Source organism: Sarcophilus harrisii, chromosome 4 (assembly GCF_902635505.1).
Source record: "Sarcophilus harrisii chromosome 4, mSarHar1.11, whole genome shotgun sequence".
NCBI classification, from domain to species: Eukaryota; Metazoa; Chordata; class Mammalia; order Dasyuromorphia; family Dasyuridae; genus Sarcophilus; species Sarcophilus harrisii.
The window spans coordinates 58,928,421-58,954,124 of record NC_045429.1 but is presented as its reverse complement, the minus strand read 5'-3'; the positions used below and the strand labels follow the sequence as shown (position 1 = coordinate 58,954,124).

Below are 25,704 nucleotides of genomic sequence, written 5' to 3'. Positions count from 1 at the left end.
AAGGAATCACTTATTATATACAATTTGTATTTCTAGAGGATACCATAGTACTTTGCACATGGTAGACAATCAACAAATGTGGTAGTTAGGTGGATAGTGGAGTTTTAAAACTTTAGTTTTAATAGTTCTTACTGTGACTTTGTGAATTTGACTATCATTCTTGTTACAGGCAAGTCTCTGCTCAGAGGGAACCATATGTGGAAGACAAAAGGCAAAGTCCCATTTAGCTCTGTCTAGTTTGCTTCAAGATGAATTGGCTGGTTTGGAGCTGCCTTTTGGATTCTCTCAATGAAAGGTTTTTCAATGCCTGGACTTGACTCCGAGATGAATGAGTTGTTTCAGACCAGACCGTGCTGGGGTAGAGAGGCACATCCTTTTTTCCTGTGCCAATTAAAACTGAGCTTAAAAGCCTGCTTAGCCATTTTTGGATATTTTTTTTTCTCTTCATTTTTTCTTTAAGGAAATAGTAGAGGAAGGGGGAAGGACAAAGAACAAACAAAAGGAGGAGGAGGGGGAAAATAGGTATGTCTCCTCAGCAAAATAGAAATTTTCTGGATAACTTCCATTAGTTTTGGAAGTTGTTAAAGAATAACCTCAAGTTCAATCATTCAATGATTTGACCTTAAACTGTTAGAGAGAAGAAGGGAATTTCTGAGTCATGTTATTTAGAAATAAAGAGGATTGTTCATATAGCTCCTGAAGCAAAGTGAGCAAAAATGACTCAACTTCCATCATGAGGAAGTAGAAAACATACTCATTCCCTGTCATCATTAATATAAGTTATTTGGACAATGAAGATTATATGGCAAGATATTTGGTTGTTTGGGATTACCAGGGTGCATTTGCCTTTCAAGGGGAGGGTAAACTATAGAAGGACCTTTCACTTCTTGGTGGTGGTGGTGGTGGGGAGTTTAATACATTTTTGGTAGTCTTGGTCACTTAATTTAATCAACAACTGTCTTTTGTCCCCTTAACTCATCCCCACCAATCTCCAAGTTCATGCTTTCTAAGAGTTCTTAACTTTCTTTGTATCATGGAATTCTTTTGGGGTTCCGAATACAGCTAAGACAATAATAATCATTTATTACAAGTTCAAATAATGCAAATTTTGATTTAGTATGAATTATAAAATGATACCACGGACAGCTAGATGGTGCACTAGAGTAGAGTGCTGGGCCTGGAGTCAAGGAGGCTCCACTTCCTGAGTTGAAATCTGGTCTCAGACACTTACCTGTGTGATTCTGGGGCAAGTCACTTAACCTGTTTGCCTCAGTTTCCTCATTTATAAAATGAGCTGGAGAAGGAAATGGCAAACCACTTCAGAAATTCTGCCAAGAAAACCTCAAATGAAGTTTCAAAGAGTTGGACATGACTGAAATGATTGATCAAGAGCAATAATAACAATAAAATAATACCATGCTGAGTCAAAATTCAATGAATATAATATGGTGGGAGATTTTTTAGGGTTTAAAACTGTCTGAACTTGCCTAAATTCATTAAGGTTGTAATATGCTGCTGAGTATCATATTACATAGAATATTATTAATTATATTTAACTTCACAAAACTTAACAAAATGGAAAAACAGAAAAATTACTAAAATTGAGGCAAACAGAATTAAGTGACTTGTCTAGATCACACAGGTAATAAGTATCTGAAGTTATATTTGAACTCACAAAGATGGGGTCTTCCTTATTCCAGGCTTAATTCCACCTTCTGAACCACTAACTGTCCCTTTCTCAACTGTAATATGGAGATAATAATATTGCCCACTTCATAGGCTTGTTGTGAAATCAAAGCAATATTTGTAAATCACTTACTAAAATGCCTGGTAAATAGTAAGTAACAAATAACTGCTTGTTTCCTTTCCCCTTTCACAGCAAAAACTGGTTAAAAGAAAGTTGTTGAAAGAATGAGGAGATATTATTCCTACAACTAACTCTCAGTGAACTTTGAAAGACTGAAGGATGTTGGCTCCTGTATTTTGTGTTGACCCATGTCCTCAAGGCCAAATGCCTTTGAATAGTAAGCATTTAGTTTTTAAGTTGGCATTTACGTTTAAAAAGCAGAAGAATGGTGTTAACATACACAGGTATACTTTGGAGTTATTGCAAGTTTGGTTGTCAGACTACCACATAAAAGCAAATATTGAAATATCTCAAATCACATGAATTTTTTGGTTTCTCAGTGCATATAAAAGTTATGTTCACACTACACTGCAGTCTATTAAGTGTGCAATAATAGTATTATATCTAAAATGTATATACCTTAATTAAAAATATTTTCTTGTTAAAAATACTAACCATCATTTGAGCTTTCAGTGAATTGTAAATCTTTTTGTTGGTATAGGTAGGGGCTTGTCTTGATGCTAATGACTGATGAGGGTAATAGTTACTGAAAGTTGGAGTCCCTATAGTCATTTCTTAGAATAAGACAATTAAGTTGGCTGCATTGATTGGCTCTTCCTTTCATGAAAGATTTCATTTTATCTGCAATAGAACTTCTTTCCAAATTGGAGTCAGTCCTCTTAAATTCTGATGCTGGTTTATCAATTAAGTTTATGTAAAATTTTTCAGTGTTGTATCTCAAGAAAAAGGGAGGTCTGAGGAGAGGGAGAGAGATGTGGGGATGGCTGGTGGGTGGAGTAGTCAGAACACACAACATTTATCAATTAGGTTTGCTGTCTTATATGGGTGCCATTTGTAGTGCCCCCAAATAATTACAATTAAGATAAGAGAACACTAATCACAGGTTACCATAACAGATACAATAATAATGGATAATAATGAAAGGGTTAGAAATATTGTGAGAATTTCCAAAATGTGACACAAAGACAACCTGAGCACATGCTACTAGAAAAAATGGTGTTAGTAGACATACTTGACTTAGGGTTGCCATAAAACATTAATTTGTTAAAAAAAAAAAAAAAAACAAAACAGAAAAAAAACTCCCCAAACAGTAAAGCAAAGCACAATAAAATGAGATATCCCTGTAGTAAATATTTAAGCATTTGCTACAGGCAAAAGTCAGAAGTTTTCTAATAACATACAAACAAATAAACCCAGAAACTCACTCTCCCTTCCTTGCCCTACCTTTCCCAACAATTCCAGGAGGATCTCCTCAAGCATGAATTTGCCTCTCCCCTATGTTGTAAACCTCTATCTCTAAATCCCCTGACCCCGGTTTTTCTCCCAGGATGACTCCCTTAGTCTAGCTACTTTCTCTTCTTTTCCTGTCTTGACCCCTTGGTGAAATTTTTCACATTTACACTATCTTCCTCTCTTGAAACTCTAGCCCCTTTATCATTTCACTGATTATGCCCTATTAAGCCTTAACCTTGACTCATTCTCACCATTTGCCACCTTTGCTCATACGTGAGCTGCTGAATAAATGTGGAGGAAATTATGTAACTGCTCTGTCTAGGTCTACTTCAAATTTATGTTCTACAACCTCAACTAGATTCTCATCACTGTTTGACAATGTTTGTCTGTCTCTCCCTCCCTCCCTCCCTTCTTTATATTTTTATTCTTTTGTTACATAAGCTGATCCATGTTAGATGCTGATATCTGAATGTTATTCATATTTCTTTGCTACATGTACAGGGGTTATACTTTGACACGTGGCCTGAATATTTTGTTAGAACGTACTATTCTGTTGTGTGATGCTAAATGTTTATATTTTGGTCTAATATACATATTTTCTTTTTAGAAAAATCTATTTCTTAAGAAAATCATTTTGACAGCTGAATGGAGGAGGGCTTGGAGTGGAAAGCTGCTTGGGACAGGGAGGTCATTCCAATGATCCAGCTGAGAATGCCTAGAAAATTGGCAATCAATTGTTTTGGGATCCTGTAAATTGGATCTGACTATCTAGTGCCCTCTGGTGTTTGGTTGTGTTTTTTACATTATTATGCAGAAATGGAAACCTATTTGAACAGCTGTAGTCTAAATACAGTTCTTCACATAAACAACTGAGAAAAAGCTAATAGATATGGCAGATCATTGGTAACTTTGGAGAAAGGTTTCAATGATGAGGCCAGAAGACAGATTGCAGAGTTTTTAAAAAGAATAGAAGGAGTGGAGGTACAAATTATAGATGGCTTTCTCAAGTTTAGTTGTGAAAGGAAGGAGAGAGCTAGAAAAATAGTTCATGGGGATGAATTGATGGATTAAGTGAAGATTTTCCAATGATGGGGTGACTTGGATATGTTTGTGGGCAGCAAGAAAAAAGCTAATACACTGAGAGAGATTTAAGTTTAGTGAAAAAGTAGGGATGTTAGAGGAGGAAATCTGCTGAAGAAGACAGAATAACATGAAATCATTTGTGAGTATAGAGGGGTTTGTGTTGGCAAAGAGAAAGCCTGATTCTTCCTGTGAGATAGGGGTGAGGGAGGGAAGAGTAGGAGGAAGGTTTCTGAGTGATGTTAGATGTTAATTTTTTGACTAAGTTAACATTTACAGAGATGTCTATGCAGAAAGGCACTATAGAGAGTTCATGGAATGGGACAAATTATTAATTCATTCATTCTTTTGTTTAAAAATATTTATTGAGATGGGAGAAGTTATTGACTCAATCATCCTGTTTGTTTAAAAATATTTATTGACTGTCTACTACATGCAGAAAACTGTGCTAAAATATAAACTTGAATGGGACATGGATTTTTCCTTCAAGGAGTTTACAATGCAGTATGAAATTAGGATATAAGTGTGTGTGTGTTTGTATTTCTAAATTATACAAATTTAAATTGTTAAACTAATTGTGTTGATGATAATGATCATGATATCCCTGAATGCTAACAAACTGTGAGCTGATTCTTAACTTGATTTGGAAATTAAGATAGTAACTATGTTAGTTTGAAGGAAGGGCTGAATTAAGATGCAACTTAAAAGATGACTAAAGCCCTATGCAGATTTAAAATCTTATGGATGCATAAGAATGATCCCCTTGACCACTGTTAGACTTCATAGTAAGTGCTTAAGGAATAGGACTAGAATTTGTGTGTATGTGTGTTTCTGTTTCTCTGTCTCTCTCTGTTTCTTTTTCTGTCTCTGTCACTGTTTCTTTCTCTGTTTCTCCCTCAGCTCCAAAGTGAATTGAATATTGTAGGAGGTAAAATGTAAGATGAAATAATTCTTCAAGTGTAAGATAATGATTATAGCCTACTTATTTTTTTTTTTAAAGAATGCCAATACACTTCTACACAAATGAACACTTTTTTTTTTTTTTTGCAATTGTAACAAAATATTCGACTATTATCTGAATGAAGCTACCATGACTGAAAACTTCTTTTTTTGGAATTATATTTTAGAAACTTGGTTACATGTAGTCAATGTGGATAGTTTCTTAGGTGGAAAATTTTTGAGGAAGAAGGGGAAGAAGGGGAATTTTTAACTTGAAGTAACAGTTCAAAGTCATTTAGGAGGAAAGTCTCTGGACTAAGATGGAGGGAAGGAAGAATGGTCAAGAGGAAAGAATATTGAATCAGTTTCATTCCTGGCTTTTCATCTAACTAGTTGTATGCCTTTGGGCAAAGCAGTTAATTTTTCTGCTCCTCAGTACCCTCATCTATCAAGAGAATGAGATCAGGATAAGGAATCACTAAGGTTGCACCAAACTTTGGCACTCTATGATCAGGCTGAGTGCTATTGGTTTTGGTTTAAAATAGCCACAGCAACAATAACAACAAAAACACCATAGTGTTACTACTGTTAGTGAGAAATGTTTTCATGTGTAACTGATAAATGTTTTCTTCTAAACTATAAAAGAAAAAATCCCAAAGTGTTTTTAGCAATAGCAACATTATGAGAATAAGTATATTATCTCAAAAGGGTCCCAACACTGTCATAGATATACAAGTTATAGCAACAAATCAAAGTCAGTCTCAGCCAAAGTCAATTACATTGGAGTCCCAAAGTGAATTTGGTTTCTACGGCAAGGGAAAAATGTAGAAAAGATGAGAAGACTTTGGAGGAGAACTATAGGGGTGGTCAAACAGCTGGAAAGGAAAGCTGAGGAAATCACTTTTTAAAATAATGGTGATTCTATAGCCTGCAAGAGAGAAGAGCTAAAGGGAATGAATACAATCATTAACAACTTTTCATAACCATTTCAGCCTAGGGAGAGGGACTATCCTTCCTGCCCTTATTCTTGACATAGCAAAGAGAAAGGAATCTCAAATAGAGTCCTGAAGTCCTGGAAAGAGAAATGAAGACTGATTTCCTCATCCTCACTAGTTTCTGAAATGGTAGAAACACAGTAAAATGGTTCTCAATTTTATGAACCTAGAAAAGTATGATTTTGTTTCCCCCGATATGTATGTGTATGTATGTGTGTGTGTGTGTGCATTTTTAACATAAGCACAATCTGCTTCAGTGCTCTACACAAACTAATTGTTTATATTTTGCTTAAATTCTGCTCTGGAGCTAGAACATTTGAACTTTTGCTCAGTAGACATTTTTAAAAAATGCTAAAAGGTCAGTTTAACTGTGAATCTCTTGGATTGGGGACCAGTGACTGCCAAAGAAGATGAACATTGGTCTGGCAGATCTGAACTGTATCCACCCGAAGATACTTAGTTTCCCTTTCCCAGATTATCTACATACTATGGGGAAAGTCAGTATCCCTCTGCCTTTAGCATTAACTTTGTGATGGGGAGAGAAAAAGTACTAAGGACTAAGAGAAAAAAAGCACTAAGAGAAAAAAATGGTGAAAAGGAATTGTAGACATGCTGGACATATATGAATTTGAAATCTTGGCTGGGACTTTTCTAGGAGAGACCACTCAAATTACAAATAAACAAAAATCGCCATGAAAAATGCCAAGAACCACAGAGTTTTCAAAAACATGAAGCCCAAAGACAAAGGGTCTTCCTCCCTGGTGTTAGGGGGTTCCCTAGTTTTTGTTGCTTTGATGATCCTTTTTCTCTGACATAGGATAGCCTCCCGGGCTCCATCCCATTTCCCTGGCCCCATGAGGCGGAATTGGATTGGTGTACAAGGACCAAAGAAGACTTCCCAAGCCAGTTTTGGATCTCTGAGAAATAGGAACAGCAGGTTGGGCTTGACTCCAGAGAAGCTGGAAATTTCATCCATATATTCGACATATTGTACTTGCAAGTTGATGTGTTGACTAGGCACATACCTAGATACAAAAGGGAGGGAAATAGGAAGCTCGTCAGTGTGTGTGTTTGATATTAACTTCTGTGAATTTCTTTTGAAAAGAAACTTTAACAATCTATCTAAAATCACTGAATTTTTTACCTAGAAGCAACTAGGGATAGACTATTTTCAATCCCCTCACTTTATGGAAATATAAACAGAAATACAAAGAAAGTGAAAGTTGCACATCCTCACAATGGTAGAAATGACTTTATCCCCCAAATTTCTCAATTCTTGATCTAGAACTCTTTCCATCATATTACATCTTTTGGTATACCAAAATTTATGGTAACTAGGATAGAATGAGAAAATAGCTTTCTGTAGGAATGGCCTACAGAGGCCAAAGAATGTTATGTCTGATTGCTTTGTTGTTTCTTTGTTATCACTTTGCAAATTCACAATGTGTCACTGGTTTTTGAGTAACTTTAATAGTGTTTGATTCTTTGTAACCCCATTTGGGGTTTCTTGGCAAACATACTGGAGTGGTTTGCCATTTCCCTCTTCAGTACATTTTATAGATGAGGTAGCTTGTCTAGGTAGCTGCTACATTTTGTGTTCTGTTCTTGAATGGGCTTATGGTAAAATGCAGGTTCCTGAAGGGCAGAAAATAGTTTGGTTTTGTCTTTTTATCAACAGCTCATACCACAGAGCTAAGTTCCTGGTCACTACTTAATAAATGTCTATTGGATTACTTGTTGAATAAGTAACAATCGCTCACATTTTGGGGCTCCAGGTCTAATTTTGCAAACAAATTATCCCTATTCTCCCTTTTTGAGGGGAAGGTTCTGAAAGTCATTTAAGTTGTAGTTGTGAAAAAATAAGGCAATATGTTTCAAAGTGTTATGAAAAGTTTAAAGTGGCACACTATTTTTATGATTATTATGGTGACTGATAAGTCTCTATTTTTCAGTGTGATTATTTTTTTTTCCCAATAAACTCCAGGCCCAGCTCACTGTCTCATGGAACATTTATTCTAAAAATGTTGCCATTGAGCAAAACATTTCAGCATTTCCTTTGAAATCACCTTCAGAGCTGTATAATGAATCACAAATACTTAGACCCTACTTTGGGGGAGTTGTGTATGTGTCAAAAATGCTATTATCCAGTTTGGTCATTTATATTATTTATATACCTGAGTTCTGAATGACTTTGGGTTTTCCCCCCAAATCAAATCTACCTTCAAAAGGACCAAGGCATTAGCTACCATTGAGGATATTCAAAATACTGAGCTGTAGGAAATTCCAAAAGAAGAGACTCCTCAAAAAGTTTTGAATCAATGGAAATACTATTAGAAAAATAAGTTTTCTTATTTTATATTATTGTTTTATATATATATGTATATGTATATTATATATATTTCTTATCATTGGTTTCTGAGGAGTGACATGAAGACTTATGTGGATGTATAAGTTCCAATATATTTGTTTTGTTAAAACGGTAGCCATGAAAATTCATAATTATTATTTTGAGGAATTTGCCAATGTTCCTTGTAGTAACAGAATAGGCTTGATTTAGAGTAACAAAAGCTAATTTCAAATCCTGCTATGCTAATATCTAACCTTAGACAAATCTCTGCTTCTCAGTTTCCCTAGCCATAAAATTAGGTAGTTGGAAAGATAATTTATGAGATTTCTCAATCCCAAAGTGAATTAATCAGATAGCACTAATCTTATTCCTTTACATTTTATCTACATTTACACAGTAATCCACATGAGTATTTAAATGTTTGTATATAGTGATAAAACATAGGCCTGGAGTGAAAAAGACCTGAGTTCAAATGCAGACTCAGATACTTATTAGCTGTTGTAATCCTGGGCAATTCACTTACCCCCTGTTTACCTTGGTTTCCTCATCTGTGAAATGGAAATAACAATATTATCTACCTCCCAGGCTTATTATGAGGATCAAATAAGATAACAATTGTAAACCACTTAGCTTGTTATCTGGCATGTAGTAAGCACTGTATAAATATTAAGTATTATATATAATATGAGAGTGCTAATGAAATCTTGTTGACTTTTGTTGTAGTTGGTGGTATAGATGAAGGTAACGATTCAAATTTTTCCTGAGGCTCTCTCTAGTTCTAAATTTATGATCATTTATTCCTATATATCCTTTTCTTTGGCTCACACAAATGCCTATATTTTAAGTCCTCAAATTGTCATTTGTGTAGTCTAATAAAAAAGTTTAACATTATTTTAAAAAAATCAGTTGAGTTCTTTTTCCATCATTCAAAGTAAATATCTAAGGTGAAAAAGGTTCTCATCTGCAAACAGTGCTTCTAATTTTAGAAATGAGGGAACTTGGGTTCAGAGAGATTAAGGGATATATCCAGTATTAAACAACTAAGGAGTATGAGAACAAGAATTTTAACCCAGAGTTCCCGATTACAAATCTATTATCTTTTCTTCCAGCATACTTCCTGCCTAGTGATTCCATATAACAAAACAGTTTAAAACAGAGATTCTTCATAGCCCACAATGTTTTCTTCTCCTGATGTCATCTGGCTTTTTATTGTCTATATTCCCTTACACTGATTATTTTTTTTTTTAGATATATGTTTTATCTCTTTTCTTTTTTTTAAATCTCCTTTACCTTCTTTTTAAAAATATTTTCTTTCTTTTTTCTTTCCTTTTCTTTTTTTTTGTGTTTTAATGATTAACACTATGTTCTGCACATTAAGAAGAATCAATAAATCTGTTATTAGACTGTTGACAAATTAATTACTCATTAGGATCTAGGTTTTAGAAATTCAAGTGTAATATGTGAAAAGAGAATTTAAAATCAGTGAAAAAATTCCCTAAATTCAAATCTATGATTGGTTGGGTGGGCCCTAGATAATTGGGTTGTACCTTTTCTCATTTTCCTTTATCTTTTGGATAATATCAGCCATCATAACATCTTCAGGAGGGAGTTTAATCAAACCTGAAAAAGAGGCAAAGTCTTTACTTTTCAACTGGGGATGGTATGATCCTTTACCATTCGCCAGTATCAGGGCAAACTGAAAAGACAATAGATAAAAATAGGCTAAAATCATACTTAATTTCCATAATGGTGCCTGGAGTTATTAGGGTACAAACAAAAACAAAACACAAAACAACTGCAAAAAAGCTTATAAAAGTTATTCTTTGGTTACTATGAGATATTTTCATAAATTACCCATGGTCTCAGATCTAATTGATTTAAAGGCTGACCTCAGAAATGCCCTCAGTCCTAAAGACTATTAGTTAATTAAATTATATTTATAAAGTTATGATAACAAGAGCTAAGAGAATCTTTGTAATTTTTTGGGGGTTAAAGCTGGAATGGACTTCAAGGACCAATTATGACCTGCTAACTATTTCTGCCAGAAAGCAACCCATTCTAAGCTAGGTAGCTGTCAGTGCTTGGATCTTGTTTGACTCATATTGAACATAAATAGCAGTCACTTCTGCTTCGGCCACAAATCCTGAGGGTCTTCCCTTCCCAGATCTAGTTATTTATTTAGAATTGTTGTGTGGGCAAGATGGTCTTTGAGGTCCATTCTAATAATAAATTTATGATTTTATCTGAATCTCACTTTAATTATCTCTGAATTTCTAACTTATTTCCCCTCTGTAAATGCCTATCCTAGGAAAAACACACTTGTGATCTGAAGTCAAAAGTGGAGGAGGAAAACAACAAAAACTATTATAAATATTATGAAATATAAATATCATAATAATAATTGCAATTATTATTATAACATCCATAATGGGTTTTTTAATTTACTAAGTGCTTTACATACAACTCATTAATTTTAATTAATTAATTATATTGATTAAATTATTATTTTTAATGCAATATAACATTACAATATGAAAAATAATATATAAAATAAATTAACATAATTAGTTAATTAAAATAAAGCAAATTAATTAAATATTATCTCACTTAATCTTTACAATGGTACTGTGAAGCAGATATTATTATAATTCCAATTTTATAAATGACAAAACTGAGTCAGGCAGAGGTTAAATGACTTGTCAAGAATCACAGCTAGGAAGTATTAGATATAAGATTTCAACACAATATTCTTGATTTCAAGTTTAGCATTCTGGGTTGGTATGAAATAGAAGAAATCTAGGTACATTTGAGGCAAAGGCATTTGGTATTCTGAGCCATAATCATGGAAGAAGAATAGGGAAATAACTAAGATCTGTGAAACTAAAGACAGCAAATTCTCACAGAGCACATTAAACAAAAAGAAAAACAGTTCTAGGGCAAAGCAATAGGATTCCTTGCATCATTTAAGAAAAAGAACTGATTTCTGGAAGACTCCAAAGTCAGGTCTTTCAGTTATAGATAATGAAGCAGTTTGCCATTTCCTCCTTCTCCAGCTCATAGGCAAATAGGATTAATTGACTTGTCCAGGGTCACATGACTAATAAATATCTGAGGCTAGATTTAAACTCACCAAGATGGGTCTTCTTTACTTCAAGTCTGGCACTCTGTCTATTGCACCATATAGTTGCCTTCGTTTAGTTGGACTTTTGGCAATTCTAGGCACTATTAAACTCAATAAACATTTATTAAAGTATCTACTATGTATTGAGAACTGGGCTGGGTGATGGGCGAGATAGAAAGCTGAATGAAGACTTGGTGCCTGCCCTCATGAAGCTTCTAGTCTAATCACTTTATTCACTTAATCAAGAAATTTCTACAACTGTAAAATAAGGAAATTGATGACTTTAGGTAATCTCTAAGATTCCTTACAATTCTGTTATCATAGGGGGCTAGGACAAATCCAGAGATAATTATAATATATGATAATATATGATATATAATATATGATAAGTAAAAAGAAAGTACTGCTTGAGTTTGTAGAAGAAAGATTGTTATTGACTGGGAAGTAGGCTTCATGGAAAATGTGGTATTTAGTTAAAATTTAAAGTATGAGCAGGAATGAAATATGCAAAGAGAAGGATGAAAGGAAAGCAAAGAATGGAGAAAAAACATAGACCATGGCATCAGGAGAGGGAAATGTAGGTTGCATTCATGCAGGGACAGAGAATAGTTTAAATTTTTATGATTATACTACCTTGTCGATTTCCTTCTCTAAAAGGAGACACAAGATTGCAGATGAAGTTTGACAAGCACAAACTACATAAAGGTTATCATCTTCTTTGGTTCAATCTCCTCATTTATAAATGAGGTAAATTGAGACTTGAAGACATGACCAAGGTCTCACAGATAGTAAGAAGCAGTGCTAAAATGTGAATATGGGTTCAGATTGACTCCAAGTCTAGTGCTTTTTCTACCACAACACTTTTAGCCTCAGCCAGAACCCACATCTTCCACCATATTGAAATTCAATTGTTCATCAAAGTCATAAAAGCTGGATGATGTGAATAGATACAGGAAAAAGGAAAGGGCAGTTATCTGGGTTCCAATGGCCTCAACTCAGAGAACAATGACTCGGCATTTGGAGTTTGGCAGTACTGACCAGAGAACGCAAGAGTCACAACATCTAATTTGAAAGGTTCAGCAGCAGAAAGGAATAACTTCTGGGTCCCTCTTTCATTAATCTGTCATATTTTCCCTCTTACCCTTGAAGACACGGGTCGCTCCTCGGGCTTGCAGCTCTGCAATTGGCATGATGGCTCCCAGAGGTTGGAGAAGACCAATTATGGCCAATGTTGGCTTTTCCAGGAATGGAGGGAAGACATATTTATAAAGGGAGATGTGGTTGTTCTTGATTTGGATGACAGACTCCTCAAGAAAGGGGAAAGAGAAGGAGTAACCCGTTGCAAAGATGACAGCATCAATATTATCTTCCTTGGTACCATCTTCAAAGATCACAGAGGTTTCAGTAAACTCCTTCACATTTGGTTTCACGATTATTCGGCCAGAGATGATTCCATTGGGAAGGTCATCGCCTACAATGGGATACTTGCTGAGGAACCTGTTAGGGGAAGTTCAAGAAAATGGATGAAGAGGTTTATGAAGATCTCCATCCACCTTAATGAAATATTCAATCAATCAGCCAAATGTATGCTGGGCTTTTCCTATTCTGATGTTAAAATAGGCTCTCCTCCACAGGATAATGATACACTGACCCATAACAAGGGGATCGAACATCTAAGTTTTTTTTTTTTTCCCCCAGCAATGTTGGTGCTGAATTTGCACAAAGTCATCCACAAACTCTTGATTGGTCCCTCTGATAAGTAACACAGTGAATATATCAGACTTTTAACTGTAATTTTATTGGAATAATCATCTTTTATCAAATCTAAGGATAGGAAAAAGAGAAAGGATAGAAGGTTATATGTCATTGTGTTCAAGTTTATATACTAAGCAAAAATAAAGGCTAAATGATTGAATCACCCTTAGCACTCTCATAAATCTGGTATCTAAGCTCTTAACCTTCACCCATATTCTTAAACTTCTCTCCAGAGATCAAAGAGTATGAAGAGGATAAATAAATGTTCCCTTCAAAATCTGAGTAAATTATAATTAAAATAAGCAGTGATATCACTTTGGCAGGGAAGTATCAAATTGTGAAATTACTTTTGCTTAGTGCATAAGCTTGAACACAGTGAGCTATATCCTTTCATCCTTCTTCTTCCTACTCTTAGATTTGACAAAAGATGATTATTCCAATAAAATTGCAGTCAAATGTCTGATATATTCACAGTGTCACTTATTAGAGGGACAAATACAGAGGGACCAGTCAAAAGTGTGTGGATGGCTTTGTGCAAATTCAGCCTTTCCCTCTGTATTTGTTAAAATGTGTGATGGTTGTGGGAGGGAATTGGAGGAAAGCTCAAAAAATCTCTACATGGACTAGGCATTTTATGTCTAGAATTGTTTAGCCAGAACTAGGGTGCCCAGAATCCAAGGGACACAATTTTCTCAGTGAATTCTAGAAACTCAAAAGGAATAGGTGAGGACCATAGTTCCATGCTCTATAATAAGTCTTGGCTTATATATAACTGGGAAGTATGTTCTATTTCTATTTCTTGGTAGTTTTGATTTTTTCCCTTTTATCATATTTGATTATTTGAAAACTTTTCATTTGTGTGAAATTTAAAATTTAAGTTATGGTTGAAAAAGTTCCTATTTGAACAAAATTTAGGGAATTTGGGGGAAGAAGTTTTGAGAAATAAAATACAGGTTTTTAAAAATTCTTAAATGTCATTCACATCCATCCCTACCAACTAAATTTAAATTTAGATTGGAAGGGAGTTTATTTATCCTCAAGTAAAATTTCTCCTGTAATAGTGAATGCTGTCTATTGCATGTATGATTTAGAGGTGCTATTAGGAGTCCTGACACCTAGTATCAAGTAAGTTAGTGATGAGGAGTCCAACAAGGGCCATATAGGGTGGTAATTTAAGTAGCTCCCAGGAAGGACAGCTCAACTAGGGATGCAGTTGTATCAGGAGAATGGATAACCCATCATCCTTTCCACTTCCTTCATATTTACTGTTCACAATTTCATGCTATTTCCCTTTCATGTCTTCTCTCACCCATATTACAAATAAACTCTTTATAGGTGTAGGCTGGCCTGTGACAGAGAAGTATAGGTGGTAGGTATAGAGGCAGTGGTTTTCAGGCTGCTATGTTGGGGAAAATAATAGCTTCCTGACCAATGTTGATGCCTAGAAAAATTCCCAGCTGGTCATGTTACCTACCCATGGCTCTGTCCCTGACAAAATGGAAATTTCTGAATAAAAGTTCAATTCCTAGAAGCAAGACTTTCAGACAATTCAGAGAAATTAAAAACCTGGAAAATTATTCGAACCATTTATCATCTCTCAAGCTTTTAGTCCACTGTTCTATTACTACATTTCCATTTAACACATCTTTTCTGGGAAATACTATTTTGGAATGATAGTCAATACCTGTGGGAAGGCTTCAGGCCATAGTTTGTATGGTTAAATCTTGAATTCAGTTTGTTTTCTCCCCACCTATTCAGTAGGCACAAGGGGGTAACATGGCGGATGACATTTCTGAAGCGAGTAAAGTATGTAACATCCAGTGGATAGCCATTATCTGAAACACGATTCAGCACCCATGATCCTGACCTGGTGCTGAGAAAAATCTTTTTCAAAAGGCAAAAAAATTCAGATTAGGTAGTGAACCAGGTCTCAATTTTTTATTCTTATAAAATGGGGAGAGAAGGATAGGATACAAGGGTTTCATTTTGGGTAAAGCTACCTTATTGCTTTTCAGTGGAGAACAGAATAGGGAAGAGTGTAGAGATGGGGAAGAAAGAAGAAAAATAAATGATACATTGTTTAGGGCTTTGGGGTTAATAGTATGTAATAACTGCCTGCATCTTAACTGTGTTGAAGGGAGGTGGGGAGGAGAACTAAAAGTAGAATGCATGTACAGTGTCTCATAAAAGATGACAGGATAGAAATTCCTAATAATTCCTCAACTGAAGAAACCTTAGTAGGTGTTCAAAAGAGAACCTCCAGTGGGAGGTTGGAATAAATTGAACCTTTTTTGTGGTGTGGCTGAGATCCACAGTGATATCTGCTCCAGAATTCCCCAGGCCAATCATAACCACTTTTTGTCCTCCTTGGAAAAATTTCACTTTTGGAAAAATTTCCAGTTGGTATGAAAGGTCCTTTTTTACCTTATAAAGGGAAAAGGAAACAAAGGGTTTCTTTTAGGTAATTCTTAGTTTTCCAGAATAAAAGATTTTGGAGGGAAGAAAAAAGAAAAAAAATGATATTTGTTTTAATTTTTAATAAATGTTCCAATGCCTATTTTAATTGTTTGAAGGAAAGGAGGGGCAAAGGTTGAACCAAGTGGTTCCCTTTCACCAAAAAATGGCAGGATTAGAAACCAATAATTTAACGAAATAATGTTAAAGGGGCCTGTTTTAACCCAACCTTTTTTTGTTTCAGACAAAGGAAAGGAAACCCTTAATTAAACCCAATTTTTGTTCCTGAAATTTTAAGGCCTTTGGGGGAAGGGCTAAGAAAGCCCATTTCAATAAATATAAGAAAGAAAAAAAAGAGGAAGAGAGGAAAAAAAGAGGGGAAAAGAAAAAAAAGAAAGAAGAAGAGGAGGGGAAAGAGGAAAAAGGAGGGAAATTAAGGGAAAAAAAATTGGAAAGAGGAGAAAGAAAGAAAGCTGTTTAAGAAAAGAAAGGAAAAAAAAAAAGAGGAAGGAAAAGAAGGAGGAGGGGGGAGAAGAAAAGGAGAAAGGGAGAAGAGAGAAAGAGAAAAAAAAGAGAGGAAAGAGAGAGAAAGGGGAGAAAGGAGGAGAGAGAAGGAGAAGGAGAGAGAGGGGAGGGGGGAGAGAGAGGGTGAGAGAGGAGAGGAGAGAGAGGAAGGAAAGGAGAGAGAGGAGAGAGAGAAGAGAAAAGAGAGAGGGAGAGAAGAAAAGGAGAGAGGAGGGAGAGGGGGAAAAAGGAAGAGAGGAGAAGAGAAGGAGAAATGGGGAGAGAAGAGGAGGAGAAAAGGGAGGAGAGAGGAGAGGAGAGAGGGAGAGGAGAGGAGGAAAGGAGAAAGGAGAAAGAGGAAAGAGAGGAGAGAGGAGAAAGGAGGGAGAAAGGAGAGAGAGAGGGAGAAATTGAAAGAGGAGAGAGGAAAGAGAGAGGAGAGAGAGAGGAGAAAAGGAGGAGGAGGGAGGAGAAAGGAGAGGAAGAAGAGAGAGGGGGAGAGGGAAGGGGAGAAAGAGGAGAGAGAGAGAAAGAGAGAGAGGAAAGAGAGAGAAAGGAGGAAGAGAGGGAGAGAGAAAGAGAAGAGAAAGGGAGGGAGAGGAAAGAGAAAGGAGAGAGAGAGGAGAGAGAGAAAAAATAGAGGAGGAGAGGAGAGAAGAAAGGAGAGGGAAAAGGAGAGAGGGAGAGGAGAAAGGGAAGAAGAGGAGAGAGGAGGAGAGGAAAGAAAGGAGAGAGAGGGAGAGAAATAAGAGAAAGGAGAGAGAGGGAAGAAAGGAGAGAGAGGAAGAGAAAGAGAAAAGGGAAGAGGAAAAGGAGAAAGGGAGAGGAGAGAAAATGAGAGGGGAGAGAGAGAGGAGAGAAAGGAGAGAGTAGAGAGAGAGAGAGGAGAGAAAGGAGAGAGAGGAGAGAGGAGAGAGAGGAGAGAAAGGAGAGAGAGAGGAGAGAAAGGAGAAAGAGAGAGAGGAGAGAGGAGAGAGGAGAGAAGAGGAAAGGAGGAGAGAGAGAGAGAGAGAGGAGGAGAAGAGGGTGAGAGAGGGGAGAGAAGAAGAGAGAGGGAGAGGGAGGGAGAGAGAAGAAAGAGAAGAGAGAGAGAGAGAAAGAGAGAGAGAAAAGGAGGGGAGGAAAAGAGAGAAGAAAGGAGAGGGAGAAAGGGAGAGAGAGAGGAGGAGAGAAGAGAAATGAGAGAAGGAGGAGAGAGGAGAGAGGAAAAAGGAGAGAGAGGGAGAGAGAGAAGAGGGAAAAGAGAGAGGAGAGAAGAAAGGAGGAGAGGAGGAAAGGAGAGGAGGGAGAGGAAAATGGGAGGAGAGAGGAGAGGAGAGAGAAAGAGAGAGGAGAAGAAATGAGAGAGAGAGAAGGAGAGAAAGGGAGAGAAGGGAGAGAAAGAGAGAGGAGAGAAGAGGAAAGAGGAGAGAGAGAGGAGAGAGAGAGAGAGAGAGAGAGAAAAGAAGAAGAAGAAGAAGAAGGAGGAGGAGGAGGAGGAGGAGGGGAAGGGGATAATAATAATATAGGATGTTAGCTTTACAGAGATCTAAAAATGAAGTGCTAAAGTCATGGGATCATGATCTCACTCTCTATATGGTTTCTCATTTTACATACAAGGAAACTGAGACCAAGAGATGGGAATTGACTTGCCCAAATTCTCACATTGAATCCTTTTCCCTTTCTCTGGTTCTGTCTCCAGCCCTCTGGTCTCTCTCTCTCTCTCTCTCTCTCTCTATGTCTCTCTCCTCCTTCCTTTCCTCCCTCCCTCCCTCCTTTCTTCTTTCCTCCCTCCTTCCCTTCCTTCCTTCCTTGCTTCCTTCATTGCTTTCTTTTCTTCCATCCATCCTTCCTTCCTTGCTTCCTTCTGTCCTTCCTTCCTTCCTTCTTTCCTTCCTTCCTGACTATCAGGCTTAGGTGACTTGCCCAGGGTCACCCAACTAATACACGTCTAAAAACTGTATTTGAACTCGGTTTTTCCTGATTCTAGGGCTGGTACTTTATCCACTATGCTACCCAGCTGCCCCAGCACATTGCATTTCCAAACAAAAAAGAATCAATTGGATGGCTGAGAGGTTTATCTCTGGATCAGTCCTGTGTCTGTTGGTTACTCTAAAGTTTAAGCTTAAGGATAATTTAAATATTTTTTCTCATTAGACAAATATGACAGCTTGTACTGCAGTTTCAAATGTCTCCCTTTCCTTTTTTATTTAAAATTTAAAACATACAGCCATGTAAGTTATGACACTTCCTATAGATAATTTACCTGGAAAAAATGAGAGTGGTAGGTGAGGTTCAACATGATGACCCGTGCAAACCAAAACAGCATCAAAGACTGATGATTCCTTTTTCCCAGAAGACTCAGTGACGACATTCCATTGGCCAGTGACAGAGAAATCTGGTTGTTTTGTTACATTGAGGACAGTGGTCTAACAAAAAACAAACAAACAAAAAAACAGAAAAATTGTAAGAGGAAGATTGATTAATCTTGGGGTAGGAAGATAACAGTGACCATTGACCAAGACAAGGAGACTGGCCTTTTATAAATGCAAGACTAACCTACACTTCCGAGTCTTATGTTATTAAACTGTCCCTCACAGAATGTGTGTTGTCAGGAGGAAATACATAGCCAGGTGAGAGTTCATATGGTGGAACACTAAAATGGGGCTTTTCCTTCTCTTCAGCCTTCCTCAAGGCTAAAGTCCTCCTTCTGAACCTTAGCTAATTAACCTTAACTCCTAGCTATTAGTGGAGCAATAACAAGTTTTTATCTATTTCTACCTCCCACTTTCTGTCTGTCAGAATCTGACTTTCTGGACTCTCAACTTCAAAAACAGGACCAAATCTCTCTGATTTCACACCTCTCCCAACCTTGCTGTCCACACTTGGGCATCTCTGTCAGGACCATTGGCCAACCTGGACTTTGACCTACTGCCTGCTGCCAGATTGTCATGACAATGGAAACTTTTACGAATGTCTTTTTCTTGCCTACTGCTAGGAATCTCCTGGTTTATCCCAATGCACTCTTTATCTCTTCCTGTTCCTAATTCCCATCTTCTACTTAGATCAGTCCAGTCTCAATATTAGCATTCCCACTCTGACCTTATCTACTTCTCATGAAGTTCCAAACTCTAAATTTGTATATAAGAAAATAATCTTAAATGCTTCTCAAAATACAAGTACTATTATTACTATTATTGCATTAAATTGATACTTTTATAATTTCTGTAATCTCACTGGCCAAAGTATATTATATATACTGGTTCAATTGTATCTAAAAAGTTATTCAGTTGTGTCTGACTCCTTGAGACTCTATTTAGGTTTTTCTTGGCAAAGATACTAGAATACTTTGTAATTTCTTTCTCATTTGACAGAGAAGAAAACTGCTGGGGTCACACAGCTATTAAATGTCTAAGGCAGATTTGCACTCAGATCATCTAGCTTCAGACCTAACATTCTGTCCACTGCACCCCTTAGTTGCCTTGAAATTATTTATTACTTGTTCTATACAAGGTACTGTGCCAGGCCCAAGACCAAACATGAAACACACACACACAATCCCTTGACAACAGTTCATCCCTTCAAAAAGCTTATATTCCATTAGGGAATTACACATGTAAACAGGTAAATGTCTACATGATAACTTGAAGAGGAGGAGGAGGATAATAAGAATGATATGGATTGAAAAAGCCTTCCTGAAAGAGCTTGCACATAAAGCGAGCTCTAAATGAATCTAGGATTCCAAGAAGCAGAAAGGGGGAAGCAGTACATTTCAGACTTGAGAGACAATCTGTGCAAAATCAAAGAGTCTGGGGTTAGAAGACCAAGTTCAGAGAACAGTCAGCAAGCTGAGTTTGTAGGAATGTAGAGCAAGTCAAGGGGAGTAATAGGCAGAAAGCCTGCAGAGGTAACTATGGGTCGAATTATAATGGACTTTTAATGTGAAGCTGAGCATCTGTGCTTTTTCTTATAGACAATACAATGTTCTTCACGCCTTACCTTAAAGCATATATATGACAGCAGTCCAAAGTGCTTGGCGTAAGCCCGAAAGTAGTCCATGACTTGGGTATTGTGCATGTAATTGGGATAATCTTCTGGAATGGGGAAATCACTAAATGTCATCATCTCCTTAGATGTGTTAATTGTCAAGGATTTATATATGCTGGCCCTTCCCTCAATAGTTTCATCCTTCAGGAAGAAAGCAAGCCAAAACTGTTTAGGTTTGTCATCCAAGATCAAATCCATAAATCTCACAAATCACTGGTTTCTTATGTCACGGAGGCAAAAGGCCACCCTCAGTCCTCTGATTCTCAAGGAAGCATTAAATTCTCATGAAAAGAATCATCCTGATCCATTCTTATTTGTCTGTACAATATATCCTCTATAACCATTCCAACGAGATATAAATACGTGGATCTTTTTTTCTAACTTAACTATGTATTACTAGGTGCAAACTAGGTGCAGGAAAGTAAGCTCCTCTCTACAACTGACATTGGTTTAGTTTGAAATTAGTACTAAGCAAAGAAATCTTTTGAAATATTTTTCTTGAGAGCTCTTATTTAAAAATTATTCCTCTGCTTTCCAGCGAATATCTTGACAAATAAAAATAACATACTATTTTAACATAATTTATTTAGTATGCTTATTCAATTATATCATTAATATATACCATCATGTTTTATCTATTACTTCTTTATACTTCAAAAGTAATTCATAATAATTAATGTTGTTAAAAATATATCTAATATTTGTTAAATGAAGAGAGTTTTGCATTGAGAATGAAGACATCTAGATGCTAATCAACTCTGTGACAATGGACACATCATATAACATCATTGGATTTCAGTTTCTTCATTTGTACAATAGGTTTATAATACCAATCTTACCTACTTCATAAGGTTATTGGGAAGATCAAGTAAAATGATAAGAATTAAAGTGCTTATGAAAATGGGATAGCATTTTAAAAATACTTTTTATTAGCCTTAGGAACCTCCAAGTCAATTTCTGACATTTTTCTGTAGAGAGTAGGGGGAAGGAGATTTTTTCCCTTATATTTCTGTCATGGTTCCTGTTTCTGTGTGTTAAATGTGATTAGTGGCCACAAAATAACCACTAACTCACTTTGTAGAAAAATTTAAGTCAAAAAGGGTGAGTAAAAGAATGATAGAAAAGTGAACATATGGGTGATATAGAAGCACATTTAAAAGGATAGTTTGGAGACTGAAAGTTAAGGTGTATGAATATAGAATGAAGTAAATGAGAAATATTCGATGAGGAGAAATCTTGGTAGTAATGTGGGCAGTGGGACATGAGATGACTTTAAATATCTGAAGGACTGTCATATGTAATAGGAACTGATCTGTTTGGCCCCAGAAGACAGAAATAGCAACAATTATTAAAAGCAGAGACAGATTTAGATGTATATATAGATAGAAAGAAAGAGAGAAGTAAATATCTCTCTTCCTTCTTTCTTTCTTTTTTCTTTCTTTCTTTTTCTTTCTTTCTTTTCTTTCTTTTCTTCCTTCATTCCTTCCTTCCTTCCTTCCTTCTTTTCTTTCCTTCTCTCTCTCTCTTTCCTTTCCTCCCTCCCTTCCTCTCTCCTCTTTCCCTCCCTCCCTCCTCCTTCCCTTTCTCCCTCCTCTTTCCCTCCTTCCTCCCTCCCTCCCTCCCTCTGTCCGTCCTTCCTTCCTTCCTTCCTTCCTTCCTTCCTTCCTTCCTATCTATCCATCTATCTATCTTTGTATCTATCTATCTGTCTGCCTATCTATCATCTAAAACAACCCAAAACAAAACAAAAAAACTTGCTAGCAAACTAGAGATATCCCCAAGTAGTATGGATTATCTTAGTATGTAGTTTATTTATGTTATTGAGTGAAAGTCTTTCTGGGTGACCACTTGTTGGGAATATTGTTGAAGAAATGCTTATTCAGGTATAAGTAGGACTAAGTGATTTCAGTGATCTCTCCCAGTTTTGATGTTCGGATTATCATTGTGTAACCTACACAACCAGCAAGATAACAGAAAAATGGTTTTATGCAAACTTCTTCAACTTCACAATTTCAAAGAAAGGAAAATATGGTGATATACAAAATAATTACAACAGATCCCACAAGATAAGAGGATAGAGTACTTAGAGCAAGGCAAGAACCCCATAAATAAATGCCCAAGAATTTTAATACTCAAGGCACTCAATCAGCACTCACAGATCTCCAAGATAAAAATCACAAGCAAATTTGTAGGCTTATGTGTAGGGTTTTGGGATAGAGGATTTTATAACATGATCACAAATTAAAAAAAATTTCCCCAGAGTTTAAAAGATAATAACATAGTTATTATTATTATTTTATAAATTAGAAAATATTTGAAACATGATCTAATTTTTAATCATTTAATCTATTTTCATGGCTTGTTACAAATGTTCAGTTTATTTGGGCTGCAAGGGGTCCTTACTTGGTCCTTATCATCTTTTTCGGGGAGGGGAGGGTTATTATTTTTTTCCTTAATCAGTCTTAAATTTTATTTCAAGAAGGAAATGGAAAGCAGTAAGACAAAGTAGAAAGATTTGAAGTCAAAGTGCATGGTTCCCAATACCAACTTTATTATGGCTTAGTACCTATGTGAATGCAGACAAGGCCATTCACTTCTGTGGATCTCAGTTTCTTTATCTATATAATGAAAATGTTGTGATAAATGATCTAAAAAGTTACTTCCAGTTCTGCATTCTATAAATGGAAAGCAAGTTCTTTAGGAACTGAAAAAAAATAGAGATAATAGGATTTTTAAAAGTTAAAGGTCTTAAGAGATTTTCTAGGTCAATACACTCAAACTGAGGCCCAGAGAAATTAAATGATTTGCCCAATGCCATTGAGGAAACAAGCTGACTAGAACCTCTTACTCCAAACTAATGTCCTTTTCGTTAAACTTGGCTGTCCCAGCTACTTCTACATTTTAGTAAAAAAATAGATTTTTAGCAGATTCCATTAGTTATATTACTAGTACTTCTTGATCTGAACAAACTAGTTACATATGTATATATTCCTTCTAAAAAGGAAATGAAATATTCCTTACATGAAATTTCCAGAGTCCTCCAATATCATCATTCTGCTCAAAGCAGGTGGGCTCAAGCCCCTCATCCAAACAACACTTAATGGCAGGGAGGCCACAGGATCCAGCGCCAATGATTGCAACTCTTTTTACCATGGTGTCCTGTGTCAGGGGAAGAAGCAGACAAATTTGATACTCTTTCAGTGACAGGGACTCTTTGGTTCCTGGTTTCTATCTTTTGTATTTTCTACTGAGAATAGGGAGTAAAACAGCTTACATATCAATATTGCTGAAATGTAAAGATAAACACAAAAATATCATCAAAGTATTGTGTCATTCTCCTGGCAAGAAGAAATGTTACCCGATTCTCAGAAGATTTTGTTGTACATGGTGTACATAAGGCATAAAGGCATAAAGTGTTCAGATTCCCACAGCTAGCAAGTAGCTGAAGTAGTGTTTTGGTTCAAGTTCAGTGCTTTGCAAACTTAATGCACTATGTAAATACTAGATTTTGCTATTATGAATAACACTGGGAAATGCAGAATAGCCATAACTCTCCCATTTCTCAATATGCAACATGGTGGATAAATTATTTTACTTCTTAAACTCAGACTTTTTTCATTTGTAGAATGGGATAATCATAGTTGTACCAGCCAATACAAAACCAAAGCTTTATAAAAAAAAATCAAAGTGTTTTATGAATTTTATCTCACAACTACCCTATGTGTAAGAAATGGATAGCAATCATTCACATTTATAATAATAGCCAATAATTACAATAATGGAAATCAACAATGTTGATGTCAAGTTCAGGACTCTGTTCATGCACCATCTAGCTGTCTAGAGTTTGGTAATGCTTGAAATGTTTTAAGGTATTTTGCTCAACCCAGCTCAATAAAACTATTATTAACATCATCTCTAAGTGTAATGATTAGAATTTGAATCTAGGACTCTGGACTTATGCCCTAGGTATGGCAAACTTTACCCTATATTTCCTTGCCTCTCTAAAAAAATAATTAAGGCAACATAAACAACAACAACAATAATAACTGTAATAATAAGACATAATAAATAATAAAAGCAATAACAATAACAAACAAAAGAAAGGACTCCAATGGACTCTCTACTTAGAAAACCTAGATAAGTTAGACCCTAGTTAACCAAAGAAAATGGGAGGAAAGAATTTTGTAAAGGGAAAAGAAGAAAGGTTTCCCTTTGGCTAACAAGTCAGGGATCTGGGACCATTTTTAAATGCAGTTATGGGGAGGCAAGGAATGCTCACCAAGAGTTTTTAGAACTTCACCACAGGGCAGACTCCTGAGAGTAACTTGATGTTACTGCAACCACTGTAATAGGTAGGAGCTGAGGATGTTGCAGGTGCTGCTGCTTCAGATTCTGTCTCTTAGTTGAATGATAGCAAATCTGACAGGGATCCTTCTGTCTTGTTCTGAAGATCTTTGTCTCTGGGTCCAATAGGCAGGCTTCCCTTTAAGTATCACAACCCAATATTGAGGTGTACCATCCCCCACCCCCACCCCCATTTCAGACAGATTTATGAATATAGTTCTGTTTTCTTCAAGATGTCTGAAAGTACCTTCCTTATCTTTTCTTTTTCCAAAACAAACCACACAGATTATCTCCTCCTCTTCCTAAAGTGTGACTAGTACCAATTCATTGTACTATTTCCCTAGAGAATTTCAGGTAATGGGATCTGTTCCATTTCATTTTAAATTATTATTGGAATTTGGAAAGTCAGGGAGTTCCTTGCTCAACAAAGAAGAGAGCAAAAGAACACTCTGCATCTTTTCTTTCCTTGTACCAAAGGAAAACACTGAATTGTTTTTAGTTCTATCCAACTCTTTGTGACCCTATTTGGGAGTTCTTGGCAAAGAAACTGCAGCATCTTTTCTTACTTTTTTTTTCTCTTTTTCTCTTTCCTTCTCTAGTTCATTTTACAGATGAGGAAACTGAGGCAAACAAGTACACACAATTTTTAAGTGTCTAAGGCTGGATTTGAACTTAAGAAGATGAGTATTCTCTAGGTCAGGACTCTATTTTCATCATCTAGGTGTCTATCCTTTGAATAACTAAATAAACTAATAAACTGATTCTTAATTTGCTATATGAAAAGCCAATTCTTACCTACTTGTTTTCTGCTGATATAATAGCCCCTTTCTCTTGCTACTTTTCTTCACATTCTCATCACTATTCTGTTCAGAATTGCTTAGTCCTTTTCCTCCTTTTCTTCCTCCTCCAGTGTTTCTGAGGAAATTCTGCTTTCTATTTACCAACTCACATTTATGTTAGATCCCTTTCTTTCACATTCTTTCCACCCCTTTTTTCTTAATTATTTTCATTTAAATAGTCCTCAATTATATGTAAACAT

General features: G+C 36.1%; 1 protein-coding gene across 1 annotated transcript; it reads right to left on the bottom strand.

The window, feature by feature from the left end:
- Positions 1-5,397: 5,397 nt before the first annotated feature.
- Positions 5,398-24,961, bottom strand: LOC100923170 (dimethylaniline monooxygenase [N-oxide-forming] 5-like). The gene is made up of 9 exons (XM_031936871.1): positions 24,601-24,961; positions 23,343-23,480; positions 20,274-20,462; positions 18,499-18,703; positions 15,624-15,718; positions 15,022-15,221; positions 12,724-13,079; positions 10,009-10,081; positions 5,398-7,139 (listed from the first exon to the last, which is right to left on the bottom strand). Exons 2-9 carry the CDS (start codon positions 23,472-23,474, stop codon positions 6,785-6,787), a joined length of 1,605 nt encoding a protein of 534 aa, XP_031792731.1. The 5' UTR covers positions 23,475-23,480; positions 24,601-24,961; the 3' UTR covers positions 5,398-6,784.
- Between the last annotated feature and the right edge of the window lie 743 nt (positions 24,962-25,704).